The 21,779-nt window shown below is 48.2% G+C and overlaps 1 protein-coding gene across 1 annotated transcript in view; it reads right to left on the minus strand.

Moving 5' to 3' along the window:
- LOC120844926 (scoloptoxin SSD14) overlaps positions 1-21,779 on the minus strand; it is a 63,609-nt gene that overhangs the window by 17,665 nt on the left and 24,165 nt on the right. The window contains exons 3-7 of the mRNA XM_040216946.3: positions 15,641-15,850; positions 12,301-12,423; positions 8,519-8,616; positions 6,872-7,067; positions 2,460-2,623 (exon numbers count right to left, since the gene is read on the minus strand). Of these exons, the coding sequence (XP_040072880.1) occupies positions 2,460-2,623; positions 6,872-7,067; positions 8,519-8,616; positions 12,301-12,423; positions 15,641-15,850 (791 nt within the window). The remainder of the gene's footprint in view (positions 1-2,459; positions 2,624-6,871; positions 7,068-8,518; positions 8,617-12,300; positions 12,424-15,640; positions 15,851-21,779) is intronic.

The raw sequence follows: 21,779 nt of genomic DNA on the forward strand, positions 1-21,779 counted from the left end.
AGTGGTATGAACGGAAGGGCTTTCCCTGTGAGCACACACTCCTTGAGAAAAGATTCCAGAACGTCATTGCTAGTCGCAGCGCCGCCTAGCTTGCGTCAGCAACGTCACTAGCGCGTTTTGCAGCGTCTCACAACGAGCACGAAGCTAAACTCCGTTCACCCTTAAGGGCCATTCACACATTTGCGTTGAGTACGACCGAGTGCGAGGGTTGCTATGGCAACAGCTGCGTCGGCTCCAACGAAGCCGGTTTCGACCGTTTTGTTGGAGCCAACGCAGCTGTTGCCATGGCAACCGTAGCGCTTAGTCGGACTCAACGCAAGTGCGTGAATCGCTCTTTGAGCTGAAACTGAGGGAAGAGCAACGTGCCGCCGGACCAATCAGCCGCCTCTGGCGTCGTCTGCTATTAAACCACCGTCCATCGTCGTCTGCAATGCCCAGACGCGAACATGAAAGCTCCGCGTCGGCGTCCGTTTTCGCCTTCGTACGTCTGCTATTCCGCCCCAGTCGAAAGGGCGGGAGCGTGATGAGGTGGCGAAAGAGAAGCGCATGACTGGTCCAATGAGGACGTAGCTCCCACCGCAGTCTCAGCTTAGGGGCGGCGCCAAGACGGATGCGTCTCCCGCTTTGAGGTGACCCTCGTCGAGCTTCCGCGTGTTTGCCGCTAGGAGTCGGGTCGGGGATCCACTAGCGATGACGTCATGCGCAGGTATTCTAGATGGTATTGATTCAGCTACGGCCGCAAAGGACGTGAGCACACCGTATCTACGCAAGTGTACCATGCGTTTTTGTCCGCAAGTTTTATTTTGCTTATTTGTGAAAGAACGGTGATCACAGAGAAAAGCTCATCTTAGTCTCCTTCAGGGCGCTTTACCTGCCGAGTGGTTCCAGAACTACCGCAAGAAAGGAAAAATATTTAAAAATGCAGAGTACTTTGTAATTACTCGATCATGACACAAATGATTAGACGCACTGCAATTAGAACAATTTCATCAAAATACAACGAAGAGTTAAGACTGAAGAAAACTCTACCAAAGATTTGTTTGGTCCGTCGTTCATGTTTCATTCTTTCTAGTATTTAACTTTATCACCAAAGCGCTCAACAAAAGTATATATATTTCTCTCTTTCTCAGTATTGTAACGATCCCGAGCATTGCGTGATACTTGGGTAATTCTGGAACCAAATCTCTCGCCGATCGGGAAGGAGATCCAACCATCGCACCCCCAGTGGCTAAATTAAGAACTACACCGATAGGGACATAGCCTCCAAGATTTTTGGACGTTTCGTTCACCGGAAAAACTAAAAACACTGGTGACCGCGCGCGTTGCGCCGCCGTGTGGCAAAAATAGCAGCGAGCTACTGGCTTGCTTGGGCTTGGACCTGATGGCACGTTAGTAGTAGTATGGCACGCGGCGAGTAGTAGTCTACGGGATAGGGTAGGCTTAAGCCTTTCGTTCATCTGGAGAGCGCTCTTTTGCCGTTACACGAAAAAATAGCTTGCTGATATTTATAACGAGCAAGTTCAATGAAAAGCTGTATGCGAGTCCTTCTGACCTAAGCACTATCCGCGGAAAGAAAATTTACTGATTTGCATAATCTTGCAGGCTGAGGTCTCGTCTCAAAGGCCATAATGTGGACAACAGCAACATAGATGATGTGTTTGTGTTTTGACGCAGTGCTCGGCCCACGCAGCCGAACCTTAATCACGTCATCGTTCGGCACGTGTTCACAGTGAAGCCGAACGTGGAAGCAGCACTCGTGAATTTTTTACTAAATCTCTCTCGTCTGAGCGTGGGGAATACAATGGGCACGAGCCGTGCCTAATCTTCGCCCCTCGCTCAATCGAGAAAGATCAAGAATCCAGCGCACATTGCCCGTGTTGGTGTACACAAAACTCTGGGGAAAACAAGCTGGACATGTCGCCCCCTATAATTTGATCTCCTCGCCAATAGCTGCATCGTAATGTGCTCGGGTTGTTGGCTCATTTCAGATCAGACAAAACCAGTTCAATGAGCAGGTTCGCCGTATTTTCTCGAGTAGTAAAGAAACCCGCGAAACTGACGGGAAGGCACACGCGGATCTATGTTCAGTCAGACAACGCGAAGAGCCAATCACAGATGCGATCGGATTCCTAACCAAAGACATTGCCAAGAAAAAGCTAAACGAGTACAGGTTCACTGCGTTCGTGAGAGCATGATTCAAACATCCAGTTACCAAATATCTTCGACAAATTTCATATCTTTGTAACTCGGTCGACATGCTTTCCCGACCCACAGAAGCAGTTCGTTTTGCTAGAAGACCTATCGCGACGGCTTCTGCGGTTATTTCGCACGAAATCCACAAGTTGGTAACAACGTCACTAGGGAGTTCGAATAACGCTCCGTGGAGTTCGTCGTCGATTGTTGCCTATTCCTCGAACCCGAAGAGACCTAGTGGACACTCTCTGGACGGTTACTTTTACCATTTGCGTTTACCTCCCGCACCAGCTGCGCAGCGAAGGACCCCTCGTAAAAGTAGTCCGGCCCGTGCTTGGCAACGAGCTCCAGGGTAGCGGCCAGGTCTGGTTGCACCACAAGGTCTCCTTCCTTAAGCGTGTCGTTGGCAGCGGTGTTCCAGAAGATCTTCCTACGGCGCAAAACAATAATCATATTGTGCTTAGACAGGCGGAAGGTAGTCATCCTCAGTGGGCGTCTGGTGCCTCAGCTGCAGATAAAAGCCAGTGCAGTACCACTGCTAGCCTGTGGTTTTAAAGGTGCACTGCGCGCGTTTTTAGTGATACACGTCCGCACGCCGCTACGATGCTCACCCAAGTCGATACGGGCAGGAGTGGAGATTGAGCCCAGCGTCTATGGGTTCTTCAGCGCGAGCTTTCCCTTGAGCGCTCTGAGCTGCAGTGCGCTAACAGACTAGACGATCGATCCCCTTTCATACGGCACACAGTTAAGTTCCGTTACAAGAAAGTAAAAAAAAAAATAAAAAACCCAAATATCCACACTTTAATGGAGAGGTTTGATAAATTCTGCAGGGACCTTTAGTAGCTCACGAATAAACCGCGCAAGACCCGAAAGTTTAAGATCGACGATTTCGCCTAATCAAAAGATAAAAACAATTTATTGAAGATCTAGGTAAAGTGCAAATCTTCATACTCGATAGCATGTTGTCGCAGGCGTAGGCCGCTACCTGACAGCGCGACTCGCAGAGTCATGGGCGGAATTGTAAACCGACCTTAAAAAAAGAGATTGCGCGCGAAGCATATAACGTATTTAATAAAACAAACTGCCGGTTTCACTTCTGCTTTTCACTTGAGAGACCGCGATCCCGAGCTGATCGGTCACCCGCTAACCGCCGCAAGGATTAGCTCAACTGTGATCGAGTGCAGCCAGTTTTTGTACTCCGATTCATATTAGAGAGTTTTAGAGAACCGTTTTTGCACATCCGATACGGTACGATGGGCCCTCCGGTGCGAACTGCTACTATGCTACAGCAGAAGACTCGCGCATGCGCTGTTCGTACCGGAGGGCCCATCGTTACCGTATGGGATGTGCAAAAACGGTTCCCTAAAACTCTCTAATAGGTCCGACGGCAGCCACCGCTACGATCGGAAATGGTCAGTCAAGCACCGCCTATAGTGCATCGCCGTCCCTGTTCGTCTGCTATCAGCGGACCAGCCGCGCGTAGGGTACATGTCGTGATCCTTTTCTGTGCGGGGTTGGTTGAGCCTGTGATGCCAATCGCGCGAAGGCGGCGACCGCCATGACGATGCACTTTTGGGCGATGCTCGATCGCATCGATCGCATCGTAGGTCTGGCTCATTTCATGCGAAACATGGCTCGCACCTACGTCACACGGTGCACCAGCAACCGCCGTTTGAGACGTGTTATTTATATTTTTGTTGAATCGCAGGGTAGCGGAGTGGTGGGAAGCACGGGGCTAGTTAACATGGAGGTTCGGGCGAGTTGGTTGTTCATGACTGACAAGGAAACAGCGCACCCACAAAACAAGCACTCTAAGCTTTCATGCACACAAAAGAAAGAGCCACTTACACGGCGCTGACTGACAACTCTACGTTATATTCACAATTTTCGTTTTCGTCTTTCTTTGGGACTAGGGTTTCTATGGCAAAAAGTTGCCCTTTTCTTCTTCCTTCTTTTTCCTGTGTTTTTTTTTTTTTTGTAATAGGAAGCTAAACTATAAGATTATTGTATGGCTAAGTACTCAGTTCTTTGTTGGATAACATTATGGAAGGAGTGCTGACACATCTCTCCTTTTGCCTTGCAATGTTCTCTGCTTCCATGATTTCTCTTGTCAGCTTGTCGTAGTTCCTGCCTAACACTGTGCATTTCTCCAGCTGCGCTGTGCAGCCACAGTCTCGGCAGTGAATTCCCAGGTGTCCGCAGTTTTTGTTGGTGATAGTGCAGTTGTGCTCACGAAGGCGATCATTGACGCACCGTCCGGTCTGTCCTATGTATTGTCGTCCACAGGATAGAGGGAAGGAGTAGACCACCTTTTCGGTACACTGTACGAAGCTGTTTTTATATTTCTTCGTGCTCTTGACTGTGGTTCTTGTGGGCGTGTTTACTCTCTTGCACAGGCTATGAAGTTTGTTAGGGGCTGAGAAGACGATGTCCAGGTTAACGCTATTAGCTATTTTCTTTAGACCGTGGGAAAATTTGTTAATATATGGCACAATTATCGGATTTTTGGCCCTGTCTCTGTCTTTTTTGTTTAATGTGGTCCCCTTGCTTGATGTCTTTGATGAGTCGTTCGGCCACTGATGTTAGTAAGGAGGTTAGATATCCTGCGCATTTAAATCGAGAGACTTGCCCGTTGAAGCTTGTTTGCATGGAATGGCAGCATGATTTTGTAAGTGCGTTGTTGAGACTTAACCGCACGATGCTCCGCTTAACAAGTTTCGAGTGCGCCGAGTTGAAAGGTAGACGCGGCTTCTTCCCTCTGGGCTCATAGGACCAGCATACATGATAAGGTAAAATAAAAAGTCGCAGATCCAGGAATCTTAACGATTAGTCAACTGGAAGTTCGTGCATAATGTTTAAAGGGTTCATGCAGCCTTTAAAGCTGTCTAGAACTTCAGCAACCATGGTTGCCGAAGGGGGACGTGGCAAAAGTCTGTGGCCTTATATTTACAAGAAAGACTGAATATGCTCACCGTTGACGATCCGTACCTGATCAGAAGTTCCTACGACGTCTTCACCTTCTTCCATGAGCATCAGGGCCGGAAAAATCTACAAGTGTTCTCCATCGATATTAAGGACCTCTACTATGCCCTGCCCCAAGACCGTCGCCTACAGTGCATTGAGGAGCGCATAGACACCAATGGCACTATTTCATTCCAGAATGCATCAGGAATATCCCAAGGAGAATTTTTGAACCTGATTAACCTCTATCTCAAATCCACGTTCGCTACTTGGGATGGTCATACATACCTAGAGAAGCAGGGAGTCTGCATATGATCATGCATCGCCCCTGTCCTTAGCGACCTTTATCTTGCCCACCAAGACAGGCAGTTAGAGCACACCTTGGATACTTCCAAAGTTATCAAAGTCTTCCGGTATGTTGACGATTATTTAATCGTACTAGAAACCGATGATGACGACTTTACAACCATGGTTGCTGAAGTTCTAGACAGCTTTAAAGGCTGCATGAACCCCCTAACATTAACCACGAACTTCCAGTTGACCACTCGTTAAGATTCCTGGATCTGCGACTTTTTATTTTACCTGATCATGTATGCTGGTCCTATGAGCCCAGAGGGAAAAAGCCGCTTCTACCTTTCAACTCGGCGCACTTGAAACTTGTCAAGCGGAGCATTGTGTGGTTAAGTCTCAACAACGCACTTACAAAACCATGCTGACATTCCATGCAAACAAGCTTCAACGGGCAAGTCTCTCGATTAAAATGCGCAGGATATCCAACCTCCTTACTAACATCAGTGGCCGAAAGACTCATCAAAGACATCAAGCAAGGGGACCACATTAAACAAAAAGAAAAAGACAGGGCCAAAAAAACCGATCATTGTGCCATATTCACAACTTTTCACACGGTCTAAAGAAAATAGCTAATAGAGTTAACCTGGACATCGTCTTCTCAGCCCCTAACAAACGTTATAGCCTGTGCAAGAGAGTAAACACACCCACAAGAACCACAGTCCAAGTGCACGAAGAAACATAAAAACAACTTCGTACAGTGTACCGAAAAGGTGGTCTACTCCTTCCCTCTATCCTGTGGACGACAATACATAGGACAGACCGGACGGTGTGTCAACGATCGCCTTCGTGAGCACAACTGCACTATCACCAACAAAAACTCCGGACACCTGGGAATTCACTGCCGAGACTGTGGCTGCACAGCGCAGCTGGAGAAATGCACAGTGTTAGGCAGGAACTACGACAGCTGACAAGAGAAATCATGGAAGCAGAGAACATTGCCAGGCAAAAAGAGAGATGTGTCAGCACTCCTTCCATAATGTTATCCAACAAAGAACTAGTGTACTTAGCCATACAATAATTTTATGGTTTCGCTTCGTATTACAAAAAACACAGGAAAAAGAAGGAAGAAGAAAAGGGCAATTTTTTGCCATAAAAACCCTAGTCCCAAAGAAAGACGAAAACGAAAATTGTAAATATAACTTAGAGTTGTCAGTCAGCGCTCTGTAAGTGGCACTTTCTTTTGTGTGCATGAAAGCTTAGAGTTCTTTATTTAAGGGTGAGCTATTTCCTTGTCAGTCACTGGGCTAGCTTCGGAGGTTATAAAACAGAACGAAAAACACGCGAACACAGAAAAACCTTGCCTTTCACTGGAACCTTCTTGCTTTCTTAAACGAGCTTCAAGTGTCGCAGTAAACGGGAGCCTCACCTCATGTTCTCGTGGCTGTAAACGGCGTCCTTCTTAACCTGCAGCGCGTTGGCGAGATGAGGGTGGACAGAGAAGCCATGGCGCGCAAGTCGAATGGCGTCCTCGAAAAGCGCCTCCCAGCTCACGTTGGACCCCATCCGGTCCAGCAGGGCGCGATACCCGCGGAGTTCGCCGGGAACGGCCACAGCCAGACCCCCTGTTTCATAAAATGTTTGCTTGAGCCGATTTACATAACCCTCTGGAAGCCATTGTTTCCATTCCCTTGTTTAGTTAATGCGTTCGCATAGAACACTCGTTTTCATGAAAATCCTGCGGTGTCTGTCGTTTGTGAGCGACGGGGAGAAATGGAAAATGAGGGGGAGAGGGTGACGCGTGCGACGCTCCCATTGGTCCGAAGCGATGACGTCAGCAGGCGCCAAACTCTCCCTCCCTCCCCGGCGCTGACAAACTGACAGACACCGCCGGGTTTTCGTGAAAACAACCGTTTTCCTTTTTATCAAAGGAGCGTCGCGCAGCTGGCACGGATCCAGAGAGGAGAAGGCGCCGCGGCGCATTGGAATGCGGGCGTGCTCAGTTGCCGCTCTGCCGTCGCCGGATGTTCTTCGCTCTGGGTTTCCGTAATAGCGGTGCGTGGGCTCTGATGTGTGTGTAGTTAAAACGATGTATGCGGTTTCCTCCACAAGTGATATAGATGCGGTTCCTTCCCCGATTGGTATGAATGTGGTTCCTTCCACGAGTGACACGGATAACCGCATCCAAGGGCGTCGACGTACTCTGACAGGCAGAGTACGAAAAAAGGGGTGAAGCAAATTACAGGAAGATCCATTGGTTGATTCTTAGAGAATGCGTTAGCACGACTCTTGTAAAACGCCACACAAGTCTCCCTTTGGGGAAATGCTAACACGGACCCCGTAACGAGACCAAATAGAGGCAGCGAAATATAGACGAAGCAAAAGAGAAAGTCGAAACAGAAAAGTGACCTTCGCGTTTCTTAAGGGTCATGATAACGCACCTCCTAAAAATCCACAATGGATCTTTTTCTCCGACGACCGGATGATCGAGTAAAGTAAAGATATGTAGATACAATGAGGAAGAAATAAAAAAAGCATACGAATATGAACTTCAACGAATCATTCTTTTTTAACCATGGCGAGTCCCAAGACTCTTATGATCCCTCAGCAACCAATCAGAAACTGCCTTAGCAGATGAGAACATCGAGGAACGAATTACAAACGGAACAAACCGCGCACTACTTGTTTAGGCTGTCAGAGACTGTACGTTGCTATGGACGGAGTTTGGAAGAGTACGAACCAGCAATAAATCCTTCAACTAAAAGTAGGTCCGCGAAACAACACTGAGCACGCAGGTTCACGTTCTATCGTTGCGCACAGTGTCACTTCAGAGACGTAATGTTTTTCTGGAATTGTCTTTCGTCACTCGCCATTTGCCCTGCTTCGTCTTCTGACGAACCCGGTCACTGAATCTCCCAATGATCTGCGCGTAAGCACGCGCACGGACGAGGTCTAGTATGTGCATCTGCTGAAGAGCTGTGAAGCACAGCCGTCCTTTGGCCCACCATTTCCGAACGTCATAACTACTAGGAGCAGTTGCAGGCTGTCCTCATATAGTGTGCGGCAAATTTGTCACCTGTCTGAGCCAGCTTGGGGTTGGAAACAAACATATCCTTCGTGGCGGCCGCGGGCGCTTTCTCCCTAGCAATCAAGGTCTGTGCCTTTCTTGTTTTCCTGCAAAGCAAAAAGAGCCTGACTTTAAAGCGCGGAATCATTGTTAATCACGTCGTTTGAGCCAGCAACACGTACAAGTCGTCCTCAAGCGAATGATACACCGCTATGCCCAGAAAACAGTGTGCTTTATCTCACAATGTACTATATCTCACAAACATCGACAATAGCGACAAAAGCACGGGAGCAAGTCTGTAACTTTCAAAGTTTTTTTTTTTTTTTTTGCGCGAATACTTGTAAAATTAAAAATATTCGGCTGACCTAGGCTCCTGCGCCCGTGCCCGCACTGCAGACTTTTGTAATATGCAGTATGGTCATTGACCTACCTCCAATCAGCTCACCCAATGAGAGTGATCTGTAGCATGCTCTTAGGGTAGCGCAGTTTCACTGGAGCATGGAAACCTTTCTGTCACACACTATGCATGATAACCCGAGAGCAGGCGTAAACACGTATTTAAATGGAGTAACTTAATACCGACACTCGTTACTCATCCAAAAAGTAAGTTCGCACGTTACTGGGATTCAAGAGGAACGCGTTACGTCAGCTTGAAAGCAAAGCGTTATTTGATTTCCCAATGCATCATTTTTATGATGCAGTATACCGCTTCCAATACAGGCCGTCGCTAATAGTTCTTCGCTTTTTAACGCGCTCATTCGGAGCTTTGAAGCCGCGCCTAACGGCACCTAAACTCCCCTGTCCGTAGTGAAGCCGCAATCTGATGGATAGGCTCCCACTGGCTGGCGCGCGTCATCAAGGGACGAGGCTCCCATTGGCTCTTGCGCGGCGTAGTTAAAAAAAAAAAAAAGTAATCAGAGAGGCCCTCTCCATGGCGACGCAGCGCACGCAGCGGCCTGGCCGCCGGTACGAGGTGCGGACCTGGCCACACAGCCAATACCTCCTAGAACACAAGGCCTGCGCGTTTCTTCCTCTAAACGTCATCAGTAGTAGATCCCCTCAGCGCCCCCTAGGTAGCCCGGATGAGTACCGTCGTCTGCTACATCGTCTGCTCCATCACCTGCTTCAGTAGTCGAGCTCAGAACGAGCTCACATTGCTAAATTCGGCAATCTTGATGGTGTCGCATGCACGTTGCAAATGAGCTGTGGCAGCTCATTATTAGCTCGCGCTAAGCAGTCGCGCACGCAGCTGTGGCCGCCAGTAAATGCGGCGTAGTTCCTCCGAAAACACATGCGTTGGCAGACTTGTACGTAATCCGTTACAAGTAACGAAATTACTTGTAATCCCTTACATTTATCAGTAATTTTGTAACGGAATAATTACCTATTTTCTAGAGCCCTTTTAAAGTAATTCCCTTACACTTTTGGCGTAACGGATTCCTTGTAATCCGTTACATTTTTTGTCAGAACCCCCCCCCCCCCCCCCCCCCCACACTCGAAATAAATGTTTTTCTCTTTTTTTTTTTTCATTTTTGTAAAGTCGAGCGCAGTGACACTGTCACGCGAATCGACCAGCGCAAAGTGAGGCTTGGCACTCTTCAGTTCCGCAAAGCCTTTTTTTGCAACACCAAGCCCCTGAATTTATCATTTTTTTAGACCCTAACATCAATGTCGAAAAATCCAAATAAACGATTCACGAAAAAAAAAAAAAGGGGGGGGGGGGGGAGGGCAAGTTATTTCCGCTTTTTTTTTTTAGTCCCTGTGTTTTTCTTTGCGATCGAAGACGGGGAGAGGTGATTGTGCGCCTCTATGAGAAGCTCGAGGCGGTAAGTGCACGTAATGTCACAACAGGAGACAACACTCCGTCTACCCTACCCTTTTCGTGAGTCAGCTTTTTGCGAGCATTTAGAAAATGATAATAGTCTTCCTTTCTTCTTCCTGTTTTGCCCCAGCAGGGTGCATCTTGTCTCAAGCAGATATTTTTACAAATAAAACGTAATGGTGGCTGACGTAGACTTGATATTCTGGGCTTGAGGAGAGAGTGGAATTCGTGAGTTCCACTCTCTCCATAGCGCGGCTTACTTAGTACTCTACACTTTGCTGCCCGTGGCATCAGTGGACGTCTATCTGGAGAGCACCGGACTAAACTGCAGTCGGTTCGTTCTCCGTGCGTTTTTGAACGGCACAAAGAAAGGTACACACGGCGAACGTGCGTTTACATTTCCCTGTTTTAACCGACGTTCTAATTAATTGTTGTTATGAGAGTCCTTCTTTTTCTTTTATTACTTACATTTATATAGTGGAAACTTTTTTTTATTCACCAACGTCTCAAGTGAGGCTCGAACTGTTCAGAACCAAAGGAAGAAGAATATCGAGCCAAACCTTATTTATTATTTAATTATCACCTTACTGTTACAACTAGGTTTTGCTACTGATGGCTTCTTCAGCTTCGCGATTTAGAGAATGGAGAATTTTAGTAGATCGGTCCGATGACTCCGATAACGATATTCGATACTTCGCCGCCGTCTTTGCGTATGCATCATATCGTTATCGAGTACCGTTATCGCGGGTATCGGAGGTACCGGAAGGGTCTACTAAATCTCTCGAATAGCAGGCAACGGCTGCAACGACGAAGCTTTGCTCTACATTCGAGGTAAATAGTACTTCCCTTGCTTCGCTGAAAAAGCTCAATGCAGGGCATGAAGCATTCGTGAGGAACAATATGGCACTTCCATCCAGTGCATCAGCTCAAACGGTGTTCAGCGTAGCAGTCGACTTATTGATTAAAGACCGACGACCAGTTCGCGCTTTCCACTTTTCGCCCGCTTCCTCCTCTCCCTCCTACCCTTTCCACCCACGCCCGCCCCTCTTGGTCCCTTCTTTCCATCCTTCGCTTCCCTCGCCCGAAGGCGTGGAGAGGAGGGTCTTCTGCCTTGCAGAATCTCGAGTCTGGTCGTCGGCCTTTAAGAGATAATGCAAAATGTCTGACGAGACATTCGGGAGCCAGCTGTCGCTCAAAATACTCAAGGCCATTAAATGGAACAGGTGGCAACAATAAGAGCTTGAATAAGAGCCCTTCCCTTTGTTTCTTAGTTGAGGACAATAATGTTAAAAGTAACGCCACGAAATTAACGGATTACTTTTTGGGGTAACGGTCAGTTACTTTAATGGGAGGGTAATTGTAATTGTAATAAATTACAATTTAGCCTCGAGTAATTGTAAATGTAATTCCTTACTATTTTTCAGTAACGTGTACAAGTCTGTGCGTTGGTCCATGGTCCATGGTAGTTGGTCCATGGTCGGTATAAGGTTTAAAAACGCAAACAGACAGGGATGATAGGAAATAACACAAACGACTGGGACAAGCCGCTACTCCTGTCGTTTGTGTTATTTCCTATCGTCCCTGTCTGTTTGCGCTTTTAAACCTCACACCTTCCACGCCAATACGCCGCAGACGAACTAAGGGAGCGGAAGAACGACATTCGTGCTTTCGCATTCACAACTCATAACAAATGCTTAGGTGACCTCGAACTTTTTTATGTCATACCTTTCTCGTCATGCAAATTACAGACCCTAGCTGGGAAGAGAACTCGGCTGGGCATCTGGGCTGTACACGTTCTCCTCTAGGATTAACTAAATACCGTTAATGTTACTTCGTCAACGAGTCAGAAATATACATTAAAATTTCTTTCATTAAGAGGCCACGTTACGTCGTTGCCGAAAAAATTAACTGGGTACTTGTAGCGCGTTACATACAAATCTGCTCGAGAGGAGAGGCGAGAGCGCTGTACCTGGTGTACACGGTGGCCAGGAACCCGCCTCCCATGCCCATGGAGTGGGGCAACACCACGCCCATGCAGAGCAGCGTAGCCACGGCAACGTCCGCGATCGTGCCCCCTCTCGCCTGCACCTTCCTAGAATGAAAGCAGCGTTCACCGTAATCCACACGCTTGTTTTCATGAATATAAAACTCTGGGCGATCCAAATTTGTACGCCAAGTTCGGTGTTACGTCGCAGTACTTTAGTGTTCCGGCTGGCCTACCAGCGGAGACGGGTCCATGTCGCTGTTAGTAGACCAGTGCATCGCCGCCAGGCACGTATGTACCTTTCTGAACTTCTAGAGTGCAATAAGGTCCCTTTATACACGACCATGCTGTTATCAAGCAAGTCCGCATTTGCTGGGTGTGGATACTGCGCGTGCTCAAAGACGAGCTTCGCGTGAGGTCTGCCAATGCTCCTCGCCAATAGCAGCGCCACCGCAGCGACATGTCGTCGGCGCCGCACGTCAGTGTATACTGAAAGTAACACGAACTCAGCTTTCCTCCAGGAACATCTTCAAATATTTGTTTTTCTTGGCGTCCACACACTATCCTTCCTATCAGAGACGGGCACTGACTTCGCGCGCGCTCCTATTACCTTGTTTTCTCAATTTATCACCCTTGTTTTTTGGGTGTTTTTTTTTTAACCCGATAGCGGCTTTTGTCGCAAAAAAGCCGTCGTCGGTGGCGTCGTGACAATCCCGATTAATCGATAGGGTCATGACGTCACAGCAACGCGAACTCGCGCGGGAATTTCAAACAAATACGCTCAGGTGAAACGAGACGTCACGGTAAAAACCCGACATGCAATGCGATTTGAAGGTTGCCGCGTGTCTCGAAAAATATCCCTTTATAAAGTAAATAATTCGCTTTCCCAAAACATTTGAAGAATTTTAGGAGGGATTCGAACCCACGAACTTCCGGTTACGAGCCTGACACTGACCAGGCCGTGCATCCGCCGCACATCCTGGGGCCCTAAACTCGCCGAACACCAAGTTGGAGCCGAAAGTTCGCGGAGCTTGCCGATTGGACGCCGGCGAAAAAAGTGCGAGGTCATCGTCGGGACGGTCCAGTCGGTGTACACCGTGAACTTCGGCCCGAACTTTGTATTTGACGAGTTTCGAGCCCCTGCTCACTGGCGGGAAGAGCACGAGAAGCGAAGGAGAAGGCGATGCGAACAGAGCTCGATGACGCCATCGCGTTCCACGCTTAACGCCGAAACTTAAACGTCCTCCAAGTGTGTGTGTTTTTTTTTCTTCTTTTCTTGCAGTTGTTTTTATTATGATCGTCCCAGCTTAAAGGGAAGCTGAAACACTTCTTTCAAAAAATAAGATAAAGGTTGATTCTCGCGTAGTTTGATCCCGTGAATCGGAATATCATGTACGTTTTCCCCGTAGATGTAACTAAACGAGAGAAAACCTGGAAAACCTCCGACCATTCGTGACATCATAAGAGGATATTTGGGCCGTCAAGCGCGTGTCGCTCGTGTGGGCTGCGCGTGCAATCGCAAGTTTGCCAGGTATATTCTCCCGCACTGGCACCGACCGTGACGTCTTTTTCGGCCTTTTCTGCAGCGGAGCTGTTAAGCGCTAGTTTCCCCAGGATCGTGTCCGGTACCAAACAAATGTCGACACCCGTGGTTGACACAACACTCTGGTTGCCGCTGTCGCTCATAGATGGCGCTGGCTGTCCAGAGAGTTGTGTTTGCCGGTTGTCTGCTTGCTGCCGTCGCTCATAGATGGCGGCAACATTTCTTCGGAGAAAGAAGAGCGGGAACGGAACGAGCGGTGATGTGCGAAGCAGCGCGATTGGTTCCGCGACCGCCACGAGGCGCTATCGCCTAAAGTTCTACTGCATTGAGCGCTTCAGATTCCCTTGAGAAACAAGAGCAGATCGCTTGCCTAGAAAGCCACCACCGAGAACAGAAGCTACAGCTCCGCTGCTCTTCCTTCTTCACCCAAATAAAAAAAAAACTAATTTATATATTTTTTATATATAGCGACGGTGCGCGCACACAGCTAAAGAGGCTCGAGAGTGGAGATTCCGAAAACTCCACTTGTGACGTCACGCTCCGGGAAGTAGGGCCTTCAATGGTACTTTCAAAATATTTTTTTTCCAGCCTCCACATACCAAATTTAAAAAAAAAAAAATCAATATTCGAGATTCACGGAGGTCAAAAGAAGACGATTTAAGTGTGTTTCCTCAAATACAAAACCGCTTAAGCTTCCATTTAAGTTCAAGCGTAGCGGACGCGGTAATGAAACCAGTCAAGCAGCGTCTAAAGCTCAACTCACTCGATCTTTTCTGTCAATGGTTGTTTCAGCGATGGTAAAAGACATACAGCAACCTGACGAACAACGTGAAAGTGCACGTTTGATGCAGTCTAATTGGCCCATCAACTCGTAGCGTCGGCAGCGTCTGGACTTAAGCTGAAACGAAGTATAGTAGGCGGCATTTCTAAATGCCGTTTCATCATAAGTCAGAGCGCAGTCGAAGACTAAACGACACGGAAACGCATACACACAGACTGCATACGCATTGTCACGGTGCGCGTTTTCGATCTGACTGGATCAGCGACAAAGAGCACACCCAAAGAAAGATCCTGAGACCCGTGACGTTTTATTCATGACGTTCCTTGACTAGGGTCATCGACTCGTAGCTTCCACTGCGCTCTGAAGATATATGGGTGTTTTCTATCCGCCCTCTCTTCTACCCACTCAGTCTCCTTCATTTTATTTTTTCCTTGCTATCACGCGCTCGCCCGTAGTTATGATTGCCCCAGAATAGCAAACGGCGCTATTCAAAGGATGTGGCTAGTTTTCCGCGTGGAGGGTTTTTAGGGGATCCCAGCGATGCGGAGCGCAAGTTTGTCTGCTTTTTGCACACGGGTTGCGATTGATGCCAGGACGCCAGGCTCTTATTGGCTCATTAAAAAAAAAAAAAATAGTGGGTACCTCAAGGTGCCTAGCATTCACGTCTACCCCCGATCCTTCCAATCAAAGCCAATCAGAACTCGGCGTCATTCTGACGTCACCGCAACCCCCGTGCAAGAAGCAGACGACTTGCTCTCCCCATACCAGGTAGAAGACAAGGCCCCCCTGAACGCCATCGCTATCGACGCAGCGCCACTTAGCTTGCGTTAGCATCGCCACTAGCCTAGCGCATCCGTCTCTCAACGAGCGCGACGCGCAACAAGGCCGAGACAGACGCTACTTTCGTGGAACTTTAGCCTGTCTTGGGGCGGGGATCCACTAACGATGGCGTCATGAGCAGGCCTTGTCTCCTAAGTTGTCCCGGACGGTCAGAGCCCCACCTGGCGACTGGGGCGCACAGCGACGCATCCGTGGCCACCGCCCAGCTGCTGAAGTTGCCCAGGACGGACTCCGAAGCCTCCAGCACGAGCCCCTCCTCGGGCAGCGTACGTCTCGAGAAGAGCAGGGGCGAGAGGGCGCAGAACACGACCATCGCCAGAAGCACCAGCACGAGGCCCACACGGACGCCGGTCTTGCGGAACATGCTCCTTCTGCATGGGGGCCATAGGGGGCAGGTTGTCGTCAGTCGAAAGTAATCCTCACCTCATTTTTCTTCTAGAAATATAAATTAGTACGATATTAAACGCCCTAAAAATCTGATAGGTAATATTTATGCATTAGCTGCACAGCCGCGTGGCCGATTGAGACGATACCGCCCAGAACAAAAGGCCTGCGACTTTACTTCTCTAATGACTCTCCATCCACACCAAATGTGAAAGATAGCCCCATCCTTCAAACACGAGGAGTTTAAAAATACTGGAAGGGGGCACGTTCCAGCTTTTCTAAAGCCTAGTAAAAAAATAATAATTGAAGACGTTTACAATTTTTTTGTAATGCCGAATTACAGCGCAGCTCTTAAGGAGGAGGAGTGGAAGGTACGAGGAGGAGGGTATGCCCCTCAAACTACTCCGTACCTTCTCCTCCTCCCTTCCTCTCCTCCCTCTTCCCTCTTCCTCCATCCTCCTCCTCCCCTACCTCATCCTCTTTCCTTCCTCCTTTCCTCCTCCCCCTCTCTCCCGCCTTTCTCGTGACCCTAGTGACCCTCCTGATCTTACTCGTGAAGGCCTCGTGAAGGTCACTGTGAAAGTCATGACGTTCACGAGTGACCTTCGTGACGTCATTATAGGAAACGTCCCATAATGCAACGCGCGGTTACGCCGACGGCGACGGCGACGCCGCTCAAGCCGGAAACGGGCGCCTAAAAGCTGCGCTATAAAAGTTAGCGTAAGAACCATATGATCCTGTCAGGTGAGAGTTGGGTGGTTGCTTGTGGGATCTGCTCGGTAGCGTTGCCCCATTGCGCTCGCTTGCGTCCGGTAGGTTTTACGACAGCGAAGCGAAGGCGGTGGGCGGACGACGGACCACGACGAGCAGACGATCCGAGCTGCTGAGCAGTTTGAGAAACGAAAGTGTGTGTGTGTGGCGTCGCGCGCCGCCAAGACTGGGATGGTCCTTTGCAGAATGAGCGGCTGCAGAAGTCGCTTCTGTCATCCTTCCGTGAGGGTTTTGTTTCGCCGGCATGAACCTCGTGGATTACGTGAACGTCGCAGTAACATGAATTAACGGTGCTCTCAGCTTTCCGAGGGCCATCGAGCTGCGCAAACGGATGAAATTCTGCCCTTGGCCACGGCGAGGGCCCGCTCGTGGACTGAATCCCATCGAAATGATATTTCGTGCGCTTCAAACCTGATGTTTTCGACAGGAGCGTGCCAGGTAGTGTATCCTTCCAAGTCAAATTCATGTGGTTCAACGTTTGCCACGATACATATTATAATATCCCGTGAAATGTGGAATTTTTAATACTCGACGATAAACAAAAAAAAAATTGGCAAGCGACCTTTACCTTTAAAGTCCTATAATGCATAAAATGCATTCAAGGATATTTGTGAAAATTGGTGTGCAACGTTACGTATATTTTCCCGCTAAATTTAGCGGGGCTACTGAATGATTGTATAGGTCACGTGACCTCAATTTCCCCCGCTAAATGTAGCGGGAAAACTGGATTTCTGTCTGGGTCACAAGACGTGAAGTTTCCCGCTAAATTCAGCGGATAAACTAAGTTAAAGTATAGGTCACGTGCCGTCAATTTCCCCAATGTGCACACTTGACATTACGTGACGCCACTTTCCCGCTCAATTTAGCGGAAGAAGCACTGACGGACAAAATTTTGGGACTGGGGTAGCGTTTAAAAGCATTTCATGTTTAAAACAAGACATGTGCAATGATTTTAAGAAAGCCAGTGGATGGAAGGCTAGCACTCAGCGTCATTGTTCACCGAGCGAGCAAGTCGGCCGTCTTTCCCCAGCTTCGTCCTAGGTGCGGCCGATCTCTCGGAGCAGTTCGGGTTTCCCTGTCGTCGCCGGGACCACCAACATGGACTCTGGAGAGCCCAGCAGCAATGGCGTTAGCCCGGAATGCTACAACAACCCACGTGCATTGTTGCAATGCAGCAATAAAAAGAGGTACTGTTGACAAAGGAACCCGTTTGGAAACCTATTTTGAGTGGCCGTCAGCAGGAACAATCACCGGGGAAACTCGTAAGTATTGAGTTGACCACGTTAGGTCAATATATTTTTGCTAGCCAAGTGGGTGATTAGAACGAAATGGCTGTATATACTCCCGAATTTCTGTCAATGTACACACATTTGTCAGACGATCGTCGACACAATCGCTCTACTAGCTTGTCAATATTCCACGTTAAACACTATCTCTTGATCGGTGGTAACCATTTGTAAAGAAAATAATTATTTGACTTTATAGTGGCGATGATACATAATGAAAGAAGGAAGCAGGCGCACAGTTGTTCTCCGATGGTCCGGTTGTGGAGGCCTCTCCATAGGCGTTCATATCCTACGGGTATTACCGTTGAACCCACAAAAGTGCAATTTTCTCCGTACACACAACCCCCATCCGCTCAAGGCATGATGGGAAGTCTTTATAGGAGAGAAGGATTTGGGGAGGAGGACGGGGACGAGGAGAGCCCTAAGAAAAAAAATGTCTCGGAAAAGCTACGGGCCACGGCGTCATGCCCCCTCCTACCAATTGCAACTCCTTGCTAGCACCTACTAATCCTGCAGCCCGCCCACCCTTCCCCCCCCCCATCCCTTTCTTCCCTGTGAGGAATGGCTGACTTCGACCCCCAGGTACCGACGTACTCACCGCACGTTAAAGGGATACTGAACCAAAATTCGGATTTCGCAAAATACTGCCGCAGAAGCGTTGAACGGGAAGCTACGAACGTCAAAACATCCCACATACATCAATAACTCAAGCGGATGGCCGTACTTTTGGAAAAGAAGGGCGCCATCAAGCGAGAACTCTGACGTCGTTGTTCTCCTGGCAAATTTGAGAATGAGGGGAAGCGGCCTCGATTCTCTCCTCCTCGCATCGGTTCACCAACTCGACGGGGCGTAGCGCGGAGGAGAGGGAATGAGAATCGTGACGTAACTTGTCTCGTCGGCCTAGCCTGCCGTGTTCGATTGCGCCCTTCTTTTCTAAAAAAATACTGCGATCCGTTAGAGATGTCGCTGTATGAGTGATGTTTTTGGGGTTCTGGAGCGTCCCGCCTATACGTCCAGGCTTGTTTTGTGAGCTCGAAATTTCGGTTCAGTATCCCTTTAAGCCCTAGTCGACCACTGCAGTACCCTCGGGGAATCCATCCGCGACGCGTGAGACGGACAAAAACTCGAAACACAAAAAAAATATATATAGGTATATATATATTTTTGTTTTTTTAGACCATGATGCAACGCTGCATTCGGCTCGAGCACTCCACCGGAATTCATGTCGGTCTCATTCGTCTGCTTTCCACCAATGCCCTCTTAAGGCTGAACTCCATGGAGCGAATTATGCGACGAATAATTGACGAACTTTGCTCGACGGCGCGCTCGCTTCGTGCGCAACGTAGCAGCCACAGTGCTGATGCCACGCGCAGAGCAAAAGCCGCCTGGCAAACTTCGTCTATTTTTCGCGGCATATTGGCCCCATGGAGTGCAGCCTTTATGCGCAGACGCCACCCCGGAGGCAGTGTTTTTCAGATTGCTCGAGTTGCTCCGCGTCGTGATCGACTGCGCCAGCCAAAGTAGTTGGGGATCTGAAGGAGCATCGGCTGGTACTTGAATTCTGTACATACCGGCCTTGAGCAGTGGGCTCCTCGGCGACCAAATCGGCGACCGCTCCGAAGGAAAAGTGCGCGTTCATCCCGAGTTCTTTCACTGCGCTCACTTGCGCGTTTTCTCAAAGACGACGCCTTATCACTGCAGTGTTCCCCGTCTTGCGTCGCCGCGAGCGCAGCATCTCACAACGTGCGCGACGCTAGCAGGCGGCGACGCCCCTTCGCCGCCGCCTGTACTTTCGTCGAACGCGTGTTTTCACTAACGTAATCCTTATGTTCGAGGCAGCGTTGATTCAAGTACCCTGTCCCTCGAGACTTTCTTTTACAAGTAACGACAACTAACGCTCATGCCAAAGCACATTTGGCGGGAACAAAACAAAAGCGTCATTCAGGTCATTCGCTGGCGTCCTAAAGCCCACACCGTCATACAGTCGAGTCTTAAAAGTTTCGCCTTTGTTATGTGACAGCGCATCTGATGCTCAGCTGTTTCGTGCAGCATGTGTGCCGATTCATCGTACAGATATCAAGCAATGAGTCCGGTTTCTGTAATAAGCTTCCATGTTGGCGCCATACTTTTTCGTCTCTCCTTAGTTCCTCAAGTATCTGCTCTGCGTACTCTAGTTTTTTGGTGGCCATGTCTGGTATCCTGAAATCAGCTTGACGGGAGCTTAGATACAAGGTAATGATATCTTCACCGAAACCGATTTCTAAAAAAAGAAAGGTTAAGTCATCTATGAAAATTACCTTATTACAACTGAGTTGCTTGGCCAGGCGGACACTTCGTACAAACAAGATGGCAAATAAAAGTGGACTTCTTAACTAAAATCAAATAATTAGCTTTTTAATTACTGGTTTTATGGCACCAGCACATACCGTATTACGAAAATAAAGGCCACCACCTACACCAGCTCCCCCCCCCCCCCCTTTTCTTTTTTTTTTTTTTTTTTTTTGTTTCTAAATCCTGAAATGAGCATGCAGCTTTCGAAAAAATGATTGCGAAAAAGATTCTTGCATGCAAAACGGGTTCCGGGGTACAATAGACTTTCGGAGCGCCACTGCCTTTGGTGAGATGCTTTTCTTTCATTTTTTGTGTGTAACTATGTACTTGTTTCAGGATTTCTAAGAATGGCTAGTCAAAGACGTTGATTGTTCAATTTCGCAATATCTCCTGCCCTCAAACCAGGACTCAAAAACGTTAATAAACAAATATTAAATAATTCGTACATTTTTAGTGCCCACAGAGTGTGTAGCTCTGGCAAAGTTACTCGTTCGTAATGAGATCATATGTGTAACTAATAAATGTTTTGTTTTACAAAAGTATATTCCGATTCAAATGAATCACCCTGTTACCCTTTAAGATTAGCGTCAGCACCTTTAGTTTGGGGTGCTTCGTACCGTGCATTCTACACTGCGTCACGCCCTTATAAGGCGCTCTTGCACAGGGATGCTAATTTTCACCCCAGAAGTGTGCTCGTCCTGGAACCTTAGGGGTGTAAATAAGGGGTGTAAAAGAAGTTCAGTATGATATAGCCGTCCGGCCCAGATGTGAAGTTTTCAGAGCTCACCGTTACCCAAATGAAAAAGTCATAAGCGATTTCCGGAAATTTCAAATAAGAAATTGCTGCCGACGAAGCACACGAATGCACGCAGAGTAATGGCGTCGACTACCGGGAACAAGCCCCATTTTCTCGTCGGAAATTTCCCGGATATCGCTTCTGAATCAGTTAATGGCAATGTCTGAAGCTTTTGCATCGGAGTGATTTTGAAAGTGTTTCATATTCATATCACTTTTTATATTGCTGTATCCGCAAGGTGCGGTTTTCGACACCCAAGATATAATTATAGAGACCTACAAGTCTCTATGGCTCTGACGGGCCCGACATTGTGCATTCGTCGCAATTAATTCATCGCTAAAACGTGTAATATATATATATATATATATATATATATAGAAGAATAAAACGTGGTCTCAAATAAACAATTCACACATTTCGGGAGAAAACCAACGTACGTACAGACGCGCCTCCCCTCTGTCCGTCCGCTTGTGTTCTCCTTAAATCTGCAAATCGCAAAACCAAGCTTCTCCTCTTGACAAATAAACAAGTTATTTCCCTCGTCCATCTTATCCTCGCTAAACAAAGTAGCGCGTCAACTTAGCAGACGGGAGCACAGACCCAGACCCCACCTAAAAAACGAGGCCTTTTTCCACGCATACGTCATCACTAGTGGTCCACCGCGCAGCGCCGCCCAGCTCGTGTCAGCATCGCCGCGTGTCGCAACGTCGGAGCGCGACGCCAGCACGCGGC

Source organism: Ixodes scapularis, unplaced genomic scaffold, assembly GCF_016920785.2.
Source record: "Ixodes scapularis isolate PalLabHiFi unplaced genomic scaffold, ASM1692078v2 PGA_scaffold1__304_contigs__length_218370807, whole genome shotgun sequence".
Lineage (NCBI taxonomy): Eukaryota > Metazoa > Arthropoda > Arachnida > Ixodida > Ixodidae > Ixodes > Ixodes scapularis.